We start from the raw sequence: 12438 nt of genomic DNA, 5'->3' as shown, positions 1-12438 counted from the left end.
AACTACCCTCTCCCCAGGTACCTTCCCACCCCAACTACCCCCTCCCCAGGTACCTTCCCACCCAAACTACCCCCTCCCCAGGTACCTTCCCACCCAAACTACCCTCTCCCCAGGTACCTTCCCACCCCAACTACCCCCTCCCCAGGTACCTTCCCACCCAAACTACCCCCTCCCCAGGTACCTTCCCACCCAAACTACCCCCTCCCCAGGTACCTTCCCGCCCCAACTACAACCCCTCCCCAGGTACCTTCCCACCCAAACTACCCCCTCCCCAGGTACCTTCCCCTGCAACCGCAGGAGATGCAACACCTGTAGCTATACCATCATTGGTTATTTATAAAGCAGAGACTGATCGATTCTTAATTAGTAAGGACGTAAAACGTTCTGGGGAAATGGCAAGAGAATGGGGTTGAGAAGGAAAAATAGGTTAGCTACGACTGAATGGCGGAAGAGACTCGGTGGGCCGACTTGATCTAATTCTGCTCCTATTTTTTATGACCTTTATTATTATGGAATCTATACGGACTCTCAGAATAATCTCATCAGTGCCAACTTATTTGTCCACTTATTTGCCTTTAATCCATTCTCTCTGCTCAGATGCTCTGGAAGCCTACCTGCGCTAGGGTCAATTTACAATAGCCAATGAGTCTACTAACCACCATGTCTTTGTGATAAGGGAAGAAACAAGAGCATCTGGGGAAACTCACAGTCACAGTGAGAATCTGAAAATTCCTCACAGACAACACCAGAGGTCAAGATGGAACCCAGGTCACCTGCTGCTTTCAGTGACACTATCTGTTGTGCCATTGTGCAATATCATAATAGGGACCAACGTACATAGAGCAACTACAATATCAATGTCTTGGTAAGTGTAAATTCAGATGAACAAATAACAGTTAATCTAAAATGAGAGCTGCCTGTCAAGGAAATTGAGATGCACTTATAAAAATATTGTCAAAACTTATTGATTTCTAATGTCAGAATGTATTTAAAGCCAAAATACTCTTGATTATATTATTTGCCATTTACAACCAATGTTCTTACCTGTTATGTCATTTCTTCCTCCTCCAGGGGGACCCATTGCCGAAATAAACAATACATTTATAATGGTAAGTTTTGATGTATCTTTCCTGTCATACCAATGACCATGATCAATCCATTGTCGAAGGAGCTCAATGGGTGGCTGGGCTCCATAAATTTCCTTTGATGGCATATTAAGATCATCTGGAATCAGCACATGAACATACTAGATCAGGACTCTCTCTGAACAAGTATAAGAAAAATCAGCTGGTAGCACATGCCAATGCAATTGATAAAGCTGTATTTCCCCATCTCCGACCCTTGGCGGTTTTTCATGATTACAGCCGCTGGCTACAACTCTTTACGACACGATACCATAGAACTTTATTTATTCCAGGAGGGAAATTGATCTGCCAACGGTCATACTGTTAAAATCTTATCATGCCGCTTGCTGCCCACCCGAGGCCTTACAATTCCTAGTCCTCAGATATGGGCCCAAATCTGAATCACAGCCAAATGCATGACTCTAAATTAGCTGACTCCTCCCCCATTTGGTGAAACTTATTGAAGGCCTGAAAAATCAAGTGGGGGCCATGTGACAACGAGTTCCAAGGCACAAGGCCAGAAATGGCATAACTCACTATTTTGGTGCTTGTGAATGTCAAGAAATGTGCTCAACTGAATGTCTAGACTGTTTCTATGAAGGAAATGTACAAATCACTGCATTTCCAAAGAAAATGTCACATGTGGCACAATCACCAAACACACAGAAGCAGTGCACCATGTGCCAATTTATAATAGATAATAGATAGTAATAGACAATAGATCCATTATCTATTATAAATTGGCATATCTTCAGTATTAAGTAATAGCAGCAAGAGTTAGATAAATGGATCGATTGTAATCATGTATTGTTTTTCTACTGACTGGTTAGCATGCAATGAAAAGCTTTTCACTGTACCTCGCTCGGTACACGTGGCAATAAACTAAACTAATAAATCTTTAAGATCCACTATTAAACAAAACAGTAGTTTTACATTACAAAGTATTTATATTGCATCATAACTAATCAAAAGATAGATCCCTTACCGACAAAGACAATGGATTCTTTCCCAACTGGTGGACCATAAACCCCCTTCTTCCTCCTGTCCAGTTTTGACATTATTATATCTTGGGTTTGATTAGCCGAGGTTCTAGCAGAGAGACTGATGCAGTTGGGAATGTAACGATCTTTGGGCAGCTGCATGAGGAAGCTGTTTGTAAGTGCAGATTTGCCTGTGCCAGTGGGACCCAAAAGTAGCAGAGGTATTTTGTGCGAGATGTAAACCTCCAAGAAAAATGACTGCCTAGCAGTTTCCATGGTGGGAATGATAAGGTCTGAAACCTGTAAATCAAAATAAATTAAAGGAATAAAAATAAACAATGTAACAGCAGTAAGTTGGAAGGCAAGACATAAGAGTGCTTAATTTTTGTATGTGCCCCAAAACAATAAAAATTCTTTAATAAAGTTTCTTATCTCTGGGTATACTAAGATACCTGGGGGATCTAAATTTCAAAGCTGATAAATGCAAGCTGGATAATCAAAGCTTGGGGAGACAAGGCAACGACATGGGATAAACGGCACGAGGTTTCTCCTGCTTGGAACACAGCACCAAGCCCTTAACTTAAATTACATTTTCCAAGAAATATTTTCAAAATCAAAATTACAGGTTTTAAAAAATAATATAATTACAAATTCTGAGTTGTTAAGAATGCAGATCCATTTGAGGTAATTGCAGCCAGAAATCAGCTGTGCAAGACTCTTTTTTAAGGATCAATTTTTTGGGGGGGATTTTCGATTGATAATCTAAATATTAATGCTAAAACTGTATAAATTATTTTAATTTAATAAGGAGACAGCTTTGCTGGAACATCGAAGGAAGCAAGATATAGTACATTCAACATCAAATATTCTACTGATCTCAGCCGAGGCCAAAAATGATAATATAGTGCCATAAAACCTTGGCTCCTGAAGGGATCTCTTTTTCTGAGGCGATATAATCTGTCCACAGAGTCCACTGTCCACTGCCAACCTTCTTGAAGTAGTAATCATAAACAGTTCCTGGATGATAATAATAATAATAAGAAAGACGATTAAGTACATCAATTCGAGTTCCTGTACTTTCAAAGTTTTATATTTGGTTCAAATCTAACCTCTTTCAGGAAAGATATTGTTTTTTGTCAGTTTGACACTCTTGGGACGAGGATTATTGTCATCCATTCCCAAAATCAAATTACGGAAGAAAGTATCAAACTTCTTGCGGCTCTCCCCATTGATTGTGGCACCAACGGTCCACACTGTAGCAAAGAGGAATAAGCCCTGCAGCCACAGGGTGATTTGCTGACTTGACATTTCTTCACTATCCTCCTGTCCTGACCGAGCTATTTCACCTAAAGATTGGAAAAAGACAAACTAATTGTTAGCTATTCATAATTCCCTTTGAAACTGCTGCAAGCTAGACCACAAACCAAACGAAAGCCAAAAGTTTGTTATTAAATCAACTTAGTGGGAAGGAAGAAGGGAACTTTAGTTTCGTTTAGTTGAGAGATACAGCACAGAAACAGGCCCTTTCGGCCCACCGGGTCCGTGCCGTCCAGCGATCCCCGCACATTAACACTATCCTATACCCACTAGGGACAATTTTTACATTTACCAAGCCAATTAACCTACAAACCTGTACGTCTTTGGAGTGTGGGAGGAAACTGAAGATCTCAGAGAAAACCCACGCAGGTCACGGGGAGAACGTACAAACTCAACATAGTCGGGATCGAATCCGGGTCTCCTGCACTTCATTCACTGTAAGGCAGCCACTCTACCGCTGCGCCACCGTGCCGCCCGTAACTGGGGTCTTCTCACCCTTAACCTCGTGAGGATTGCACATTCTATCCGGATACTCATTATTTAGGTTCCTTGAGTGGTTTTATTCAGCATTATATAGGCTTTGAAAGGATATTAAACTCATCTAATCCCAACCACACTTAATGTTCCATTTGATCTTCCTCTCATCTAATTCTATCTGAGAATGATCAGCCATGATCACATTGAATTGCGGTGCTGGCTCGAAGGGCCGAATGGCCTACTCCTGCACCTACTGTCTATTGTCTATTGTCTATCAGCATAACCCTTGATCCCTTTCCCTTTCTCCAGCTTCCCTACACAGAACTAATCAATTCATGATTTTTGTTAGATCCTATTCAATTACTCTTCCAGCATTATGCATCTGAAAACCGATTATGTGGTGTGAAATGTGATAATGGTCGTTTCTACGTTATTTTATGTTATTTGGGAAATTCGACTAGGCTCTTTCTGGTATCAGTTATTCTTGGAGCCTTGATGTGAATCAGATGTTATCCTGCAGTTCCAAAAATATTCAATCTGCTCTCATTTGTGCCCAAGGCTGGAGCTTTGACTAAAACAGTCACAGTTTGGTCGTTGGCCTTAATCGGAGCATCACCCAGGGTGCACAAAAATGTCTAAAAAAATGCACATGGGGAAACTGATCTTCCCTCGTGTGTTCAAAACACCAGGAATTTATTAGTTCTTGTTAAAAGTACTGCACTATAAATCCCTGATATATCATTGCATACTGACTAAAATGTTGCAGCCAACACTGCCAAAATATTAGCTTTTGGCAAATAGCTGAGCAAAACAAAAGTTGTTGTGGAAATGCAATAGGAATCAGATTTAAATGGAACACTTACCCATTAAGCAAGAATAGAGCCTCATCATACTGTAAGCCAGGTGCATTGGAGAGGTCTGTACGAAAAACTTGCAATATAACCGGGTAAACTCCAAACATGGCTGTATTAGCCAATGGAACATGTCATTGATCTAAGGAACAAAGCAAATCAGCTGCCTACCTGAACAATTTTATTATGATTAATAGAATCATCAAAATAACTCCCCAATGGCATGACAAATGTATCTATTGATTAATTAGATAAGTACTTGATTTCCCAATCTATAAGCCTATGAGCCGAGGAATGGGAAGCAGGATTAGGCTAGATTGCTTATTTTCATGAAAGGAATGGCCTCTATTCTGCTGTAATGTTTTGATACAATCCAATGACCATTGCATGAAAAAGATCAGTGGGTCAAGTCCTCAACCATCTGCCTTAGCTAGACAGCAATAGAGATACTCTAATTACCCTCAATTCCCCTGGGTTAGGAAAGGAAAATCAGTCCCCTGATTTTTGGCTGTTAATATGTGATCCCCTGTGTATATGAATGCTGGAAAGGGTCTAGATTGGACTTGGTTGTCACCATCCTTAAGTTGTCAACACTTCCTATCAGGACAGGAAAAGTGACCATGGCGACCACAGGAAACCGTTAATGTCATAGGAAGAAACATAAGTGTATCATCATCATCTGTGAAACTGCATCTTTAAAAGGAGTTAGAATCTTCAGATGTCTCTAGACATGAGAAACTGGTTGAATTTTTTTTTCAAATATCAAGCTGGCCAAAGGATATTGTGTTATTTATATCCCAGAAGAGAATTCCCATCTTTCACAAGAACCCACATATGTTTGTGGGGGTTTATTTTAAGAACCAGCTGAAGAAATCAGAAGTAATTTGGTGGTTTTCTCTACGCTGTGATACCAATTAAATTGTAACACTCTCATTTGATCACTGTGTGGCGCGTCGAGAGAGGCCCGAAATAAAGGCGAGGAGCCAGGTATTTCGGGACGTTCGGTTTTATTTCACAGTTATCAGACCGGTCAAGTCTGCTGGAATGACTTCGCGCCCAAAACCTCGTCCTTATATACGTAGCAAAGGACCGCCCCCCTGGACTGGTCCATTCCCGTGCCGAGGGGTCGGTAATGGTATGGCCCGACCCTTGGGAGCCGCCACAGGACCCCCCCCAGAACCGGAGGCACGAAACGCACTGGTGGTCGCACAACCCGACCGGACCGCATACGGAAATCGGTCGACAGAGGGGCCGGCGGAGGCACAGTTGGAGGGACAGGTGGCGAGACAGGTGGTGGGACCCGCAAAGGGGGGCGACCTCGTGGCCGAGGCTGGGAATGGTCGATGTCTAAGTGGGCCGGCTTCAAGCGGTCAATTGACACGGCCTCCGGCCGGTCCCCCCATGTCCAAGACAAAGGTTGTCTGTTCGTGCTCTCGACGCGCCACAACTGCATATTTTCTTATGTTTCTTATGTTTTTGGAAAGATTTATCCATATGAATAAAACTATCAAGTTAATCTCTATCACTGCCCCATCAACAGTATTTGTAATTTTTTTTACTGTCAGGTTGGGCCTGAATCAGCAGTTAGAAAGGTGTGAAAGAAATATTTTTGTAAATATATTTTTTAATCTCATGTTTTATTTTATCTCCTTATTTCTCCTGAGGTCAGGAGTAAAGGGGTCAGGTGCTGGAGGCATAATAACTGTGAATGAGAGGCTGCCAATTTGTTTCCATTACTCCAACATTGTTATTTTTACAGCAGACATTGGCTATGCATAAACCGATATGATTTTCTGCAGTTCTTTGCATGGGACCCTGACCTACATTTCACAATTATTCAGTTACTGGTCATCCCTGGGTTCAGTTCCTGTGAACTGTCTGTAACCAGAACAGTTCACAAGTCAGAAATATAGCTTAGCAAACCAAGTTCCCATATGGCAGAAGATGTCTGCAGTCCCGTAGCAGCCAGCAAAACTAGACCCCAGTCTTCCAAATGCACATTACGGGCTGTAGATGAGCCAGGCATTCATAACCTGGGGAGGAGTGGCATATGAAAACCTGGCTGCCAGTCATCGATGATACTTCAACAATTCCAGATGGGCTTACAAGAACTAAGTGTGTAGGAAGGAACTGCAGATGCTGGATTAAACCGAAGATAGACACAAAATACTGGAGTAATTCAGCGGGACAGGCAGCATCTCTGGAGAGAAGGAATGGGTGACGTTTCGGGTCGAAACCCTTCTTCAGTCTGACTCGACCCAAAACTTCCACAGTTACTCCAGCATTTTGTGTCTATCTTACAAGGACTAAGGCTAACTTTAATCAGAAATCTGCAAGAGAAGTCGGAAATGTAAGTCAACTTAGAGTGTAGTGTAGGAAAGAACTGCAGATGCTGGTTTAAATTGAAGATATGGCCTGTTCCTTTATCATTGTTATTTTTTTGCCTATCTTTCAGTCATTTGTTCTATATCTCTCTTTATCACCATCTATATTTCTCGATTCCCTTTCCCGAGTCTCAGTGTGAAGAAGAGTCTCGACCCGAAACGTCACCTGTTCCTTTTCTCCAGAGATGCCGTCTAACCCAATGAGTTACTTCAACCTTTTGTGTCTATCTTCAACCTAGGGAGCAGAGTTAATATTGCAGTTCAGCCAGAATCTAATGTAATGATGTAGGTCCATGTGGTGCATTTTTGAACATTGCTCCTCTGTTCAAATTTTTAATAACAAATTCCACAGGACATTATGCCAGGTTGGTCTCCAACCAGTACTTACAAGGTTACTGAATTAAAGTGGTAGGAGATGAAGATGTGGGAGGGGGATAAAATGGTGTCAGGATGCCATTCTAGAACTTGGTGCATGCATACTGGGCCTGCATATGCTAACCTACAAGACTTGATGTGTGGTTGTGTTTGTCTTTGTGTTTTTTGTTGTTTTTTTGTCTTAATTGTAGATGTGATGTCGTGTTTTTTTGTGGTTGTGTACTATGTGTGTGTTGGGGGACGGGGGGGGCTGTAAAATTGTAAATTTGTCCCTTCCGAACGGAGACGAGACCTTTGTTTTCTGGGTGGTGTCTCCGTTCCCGCTGCGGCCTACCATCGGCCAAATACCTGGAGCTGGCGGCCTCCAGCTGGGACCACCTGGGCTCTGGTTCGCAGAGCCCGCGGACCGGACTTACCATCTGCGGAGCCGGCTGTCTTCGGAGGCTGCGGGAGTGGCTGCGACTCGCCTTCGGAGGCTTCGGCTCGGATGCCGACATCGGGAGCTCCGGCAGCGGCAATGTGTTCGCCCGCCCCGGATCGCGGGGCTTGGGTCGGCCCACCGCGGACATTTTACCGTCTGGCGCGGCCTGAAATAGGCCGTGGGATTTTCTCTGCCTGGCGGGGGCTTCAATGTCGGGAGCCACGACCGCCCCGACGTGCAGAGGCAGCGGCAGCATCTTCGCCCGCACCGGATCGCGGGGCTGGGGTCGGCCCGCTGCGGACCTTTCACCGCGGCCTGGAACGTGGCAACTACAACAGCCTGACCGCGGGAGAAGACGGCAGGGGGAGACAAATGACATTCTGGCCTTCCATCACAGTGAGGAGGAGACTGGAGGAGACTCACTGTGATGGATGTTTCTTTTTTTTCTTTTTTTTTGTTGTGATGGTTGGGGTTGTGTAATTGCGTATTTTATTGCTCTTATTGTTGGACTGTGGGTGACGAAATCTCGTCCAAAAGACTTGTTTTTTGGATGACAAATAAAGGTAATTCTGATTCTGATTCTGGTTAGGTGAGCATATCCTATGTCTAAATAGCTAAAGAGGTGGTGGGAGATATATTACCAGATATTATAAACATTAATATAGAAAATGAAATTCACCCATTCCACAGAAAGTCACTGGAAACAACAGCACTAAACAGCTGGAAGCGTGCACAAAGTGCTTTTTATGTGTGATATCTGAATAAAGAACAGGTTTTTTTCAACCCAATTTCTATGATTACTATATTTCTTCCTTAAAGGGTTTCAATACAGCAGATTACTGGATGGATGTTTAGGTGAGTTTAACTCCGCACTTAAGCTATGTAATGCCAATGAATTTCAGGGCCATTAGTTTTCCTTTCCAACATTTGTTGCACAGTGGGTAGTTAATGATCAATACTAAAAGCACTACAACACACCACGGGTGATTCCAGAACCATTTAGCTTTGGACATTGGGAACTAGGTTTAGATTTTTGTCATGTATTTCTATTTGACGAAATTTCATTCTAATTTATCTTTTACAAAGAGTCGACAGTTACATCATTAACTATAAACACACATATTTGTTTATAACCAACCACAGTGGGTAGGTATTGAATTGTGTAATAATTAGAGGTTACGTTATTTGGATGTACAGAGAGAATTGCCACATTAAGAATGTAGAGACATAAAATTAACCTGAGAAATGAGCAACATTTTAAAGCTCAGCATGTATCCATATTGACATCAGTAATAGTGGCCAAGTTTCCCCATGTTCATCATTGCAACTTAACTTTCAAAAACAAAGAGTTACCAGTTCTTTATGTTCATCAGTAATAGTTGGTGGTAGAGTATCCATGTAAGAGTCTTTCAGGGGAGCCCAACCGAGCTGATGGGGTTCCAGATAAATCATACCACACCTGTTAAAAAAAGGTTTCCAATTCAGCACATGTGAAGTTAGCTGCATCTTGTACTGACTGCTCAAGTTTGATAATGCCACAATTGATACCTGCTCACTGTCGCTGGAGAAGCCTGTTCCAAATCTGCTGGCTCAAATATCAAACTCATTTTGGAACTCATCTGGATAATTTCACCACTCATCAAACACAACTGGAAGACAAAGGGCACATAAACAATTACAAGCAACACGATGCCAAAGGGCATTTCATCAAGCTTATCAGATCAAGTTATGAAGAAAAAAGAAGAGAGCATGCAACGTGAGTGAAGATTGGGGATCATCTTGGTAACAGTGGCCAAAACAGACTCTTCTCCCTAGACTAGTTACAGTTCAGCCATAATCTTATTGAAGGCTTGGTGCATTCTTGCACACAGTTCTTCTATTCTTAAACTAAAAATTCCAGATGCTTTATGCCAGTTTAGTCTCCAGCTTGTCCTGGAGGTCACTGGCATAAAATGGCAAGGGATGGAGATGAGGGAGAAGGATCAGGTGGACTTCCCAAGTTGTAATCTATGGAGTGCTTCCAGGCCCATGAGCTGGAAGGATAGGTCAGATGGATGTGTGGCTGACGGGATGATGCAGGAGAATGGGCTTTAAGTTTCCAGATCATTGGGACCCAGTCTGGGAATAACACACGCATGACAAAGATCACGGAAATGGATTGGGGAGGAGTGAGGAGATTTGAGGAGATGAGAATTGAATCTGCAAAAATAACAGGAGAACAGCACCTACTAACAATGCTATATTGGGAAAGGACCAATAGGAAACATTCAAACATGTGTTCAACATAGTTCAGGATAAATGTATTCTGCTAAGACATTGACAGGACAAAATCAAAAGTGGTGATGACAAAATTATTGAAATATTATTTAATTGTTTTGTTTCAGTCTTTATTAGAAAGCTGTGCTAGATGGACATGGCATTTTATAATGAGATTAAAAGGAAGTAAAGCTGTGAAAAGAGTTGTCATGATATATTACTTAATTTATCTAAAAAAGGATAGAATCCCTCCTTCAGATGAATTACTTCCAGGGATTTTCGAAGAATCTATCTAATAGAAGGACCAGCCACATTATTACATAACTTTAATACATTGTGATAAATCAATTCTCTTCTGTAGATTCACAGATGGCTAAATTATTCTCTCTGACTAAATAGAAAAACACCCGGAAATAAAATCAGACAGAATAGTTGGTGTGTAGAAAGGGTCAGGCAGCATCTCTGGAGAAAAAGGATGGGTCACGTGATGTTCTGGGCTGGGACCCTTATTCAACCTTCTTCCGAATAGTTGGTGTAGATTTCAGGAAAATATGTCTTGTTTGGTCAGAAAAATAAGATTATTTAATATTTGGAAAATGGGAATCTAAATTGACCAAAATAGCTCAGGGAATTAAAAGTATTAATAAATAAACCACTATTCATATCCATAATTTCCCTGTAGAGGTAATACACAGGAGAGATACAGTGAATTTAATTCATCTAGATTTCCATAAAAAGATGAGTGAAGAGTAGCTATGAATGTTGCAGGAAATGGGACTGAAGTCCCACTATGATTTATGATGTGTACAATTTACATGAATGATTCACACTTTAGAACCAAAAGCATACTTTATTAATTTGTGGGTGAAACCAAGGTGGGAGAGGTGGTTGGTAATCATTACAATCAGGAGGAGAAGTTTATAAAAGCATCAGTAGTCTTACGGAATAGACATACACTTGGCAAATTTATTTCAGTGCTACGAAGGGTGAGGTATTATATTTTGGGAAGAAAAATAAGAATATATATTACTCCAAAAAAAATCTAAATAGGATAAAAGAATAAAAATATTAAAAACATAATATTGACAAAAAGTTGGTTGTAAGTGCATAAAAATACAAACCAAATTTGGGGGGTTTATACCTAGAGGGATATGTTTCAAAAGTAGAGAAAGTCAACTGAACATATAGAACTTGGTGAAAACACAGTGTTAGCAGGTCTGGTTGCCCCTTTATTTAAAGGACATGATCACACTGACAAGATGGAAAGATAAAAATTATGAGGATACACCATAAATCTAAGAATATAAACATCAGGAAATGTGGACGTTCTCCCTCTTGAGAGGTGGAGATGTACCCTACTTAATGTCAATAAAATTATGAACGCTTTTAAAAGAATGGATCAGTTCAATTCATGAACATGAACAAAACTAAACACCATCAATATCACTTTTTTTTTTACAAAGAGGTCCTTTGAAGACTTCAGGAAAAGAAACTACCCAAACTGTGGTAAAAATGTGAAGTATGCTGCCACAGTGAATGGTTGGCGCGAATAATGTAGTTAGATTTAAGGAGAAATTAATTAAACAGACGAGGGAGAAGGATGTGGAGGGTTCTATTCATAGAAAGGATAGGAGGAGCTACACTGAAGCATGAATTTTGGTATGAATTAGTTTGGCCAAATGTCTTTTCTCGATGCTCTCCTCTTTCCTTTAATATATTATGTACAAATATCTCTTCTTTTTTTTAAAAATCACCCACTTTCTTGTTGTCATCCAAGACAGTGTTCATATTTTCAATCCAAACAGCATCAACAGGTCCATCAAATACAATCCACTTTCTTGCATCAGTGATAGAAGTTGCTTGAGCTCGGAACGTTGTGGCAAGAACCCCATCAGTCCATTCATGGCTTACGAGATCAAAGCACCCATACAGCTGTCCCATGGTTATGGCCTTGGGATTTATTATGCAGTATTCAACAGCATACTCATCCATTAACTTAGCTTCAAATGAAACAGATGAAAAATTACGAGAGTTCAAAACAATTCGCCAATTTACAGTGTATATTCTCCATTTCAGCAGTTTCAATTGTGTTTAGCACCATTTTTCACCTTAAAATTATATCAAATTCTGACTCTCCACCTTATTCACTCTTATTTACGCAAGATCCATTTGTGTGAACTGTGCGTTCCAACTATTTTAGCTGTTATAAATCCATTCTCTCTTGAAGAACCAAGCTGTGGAATGTTAATGCAA

The 12438-nt window shown here is 41.1% G+C and overlaps 1 protein-coding gene across 1 annotated transcript in view; it reads right to left on the bottom strand.

Moving 5' to 3' along the window:
- Nucleotides 1-12438, bottom strand: part of dnah3 (dynein axonemal heavy chain 3) — a 174413-nt gene that overhangs the window by 45063 nt on the left and 116912 nt on the right. Inside the window, exons 37-44 of the mRNA XM_078418267.1 lie at nucleotides 11944-12185; nucleotides 9478-9578; nucleotides 9283-9388; nucleotides 4762-4891; nucleotides 3214-3450; nucleotides 3021-3121; nucleotides 2110-2404; nucleotides 1045-1224 (exon numbers count right to left, since the gene is read on the bottom strand). Coding sequence (XP_078274393.1) covers nucleotides 1045-1224; nucleotides 2110-2404; nucleotides 3021-3121; nucleotides 3214-3450; nucleotides 4762-4891; nucleotides 9283-9388; nucleotides 9478-9578; nucleotides 11944-12185 — 1392 coding nt within the window. The remainder of the gene's footprint in view (nucleotides 1-1044; nucleotides 1225-2109; nucleotides 2405-3020; nucleotides 3122-3213; nucleotides 3451-4761; nucleotides 4892-9282; nucleotides 9389-9477; nucleotides 9579-11943; nucleotides 12186-12438) is intronic.

The sequence above is a fragment of the Rhinoraja longicauda genome, chromosome 21 (genome assembly GCF_053455715.1).
Source record: "Rhinoraja longicauda isolate Sanriku21f chromosome 21, sRhiLon1.1, whole genome shotgun sequence".
Lineage (NCBI taxonomy): Eukaryota > Metazoa > Chordata > Chondrichthyes > Rajiformes > Arhynchobatidae > Rhinoraja > Rhinoraja longicauda.
The sequence above is the reverse complement of the archived record's forward strand: the minus strand, read 5'-3'. Positions and strand labels throughout refer to the sequence as shown.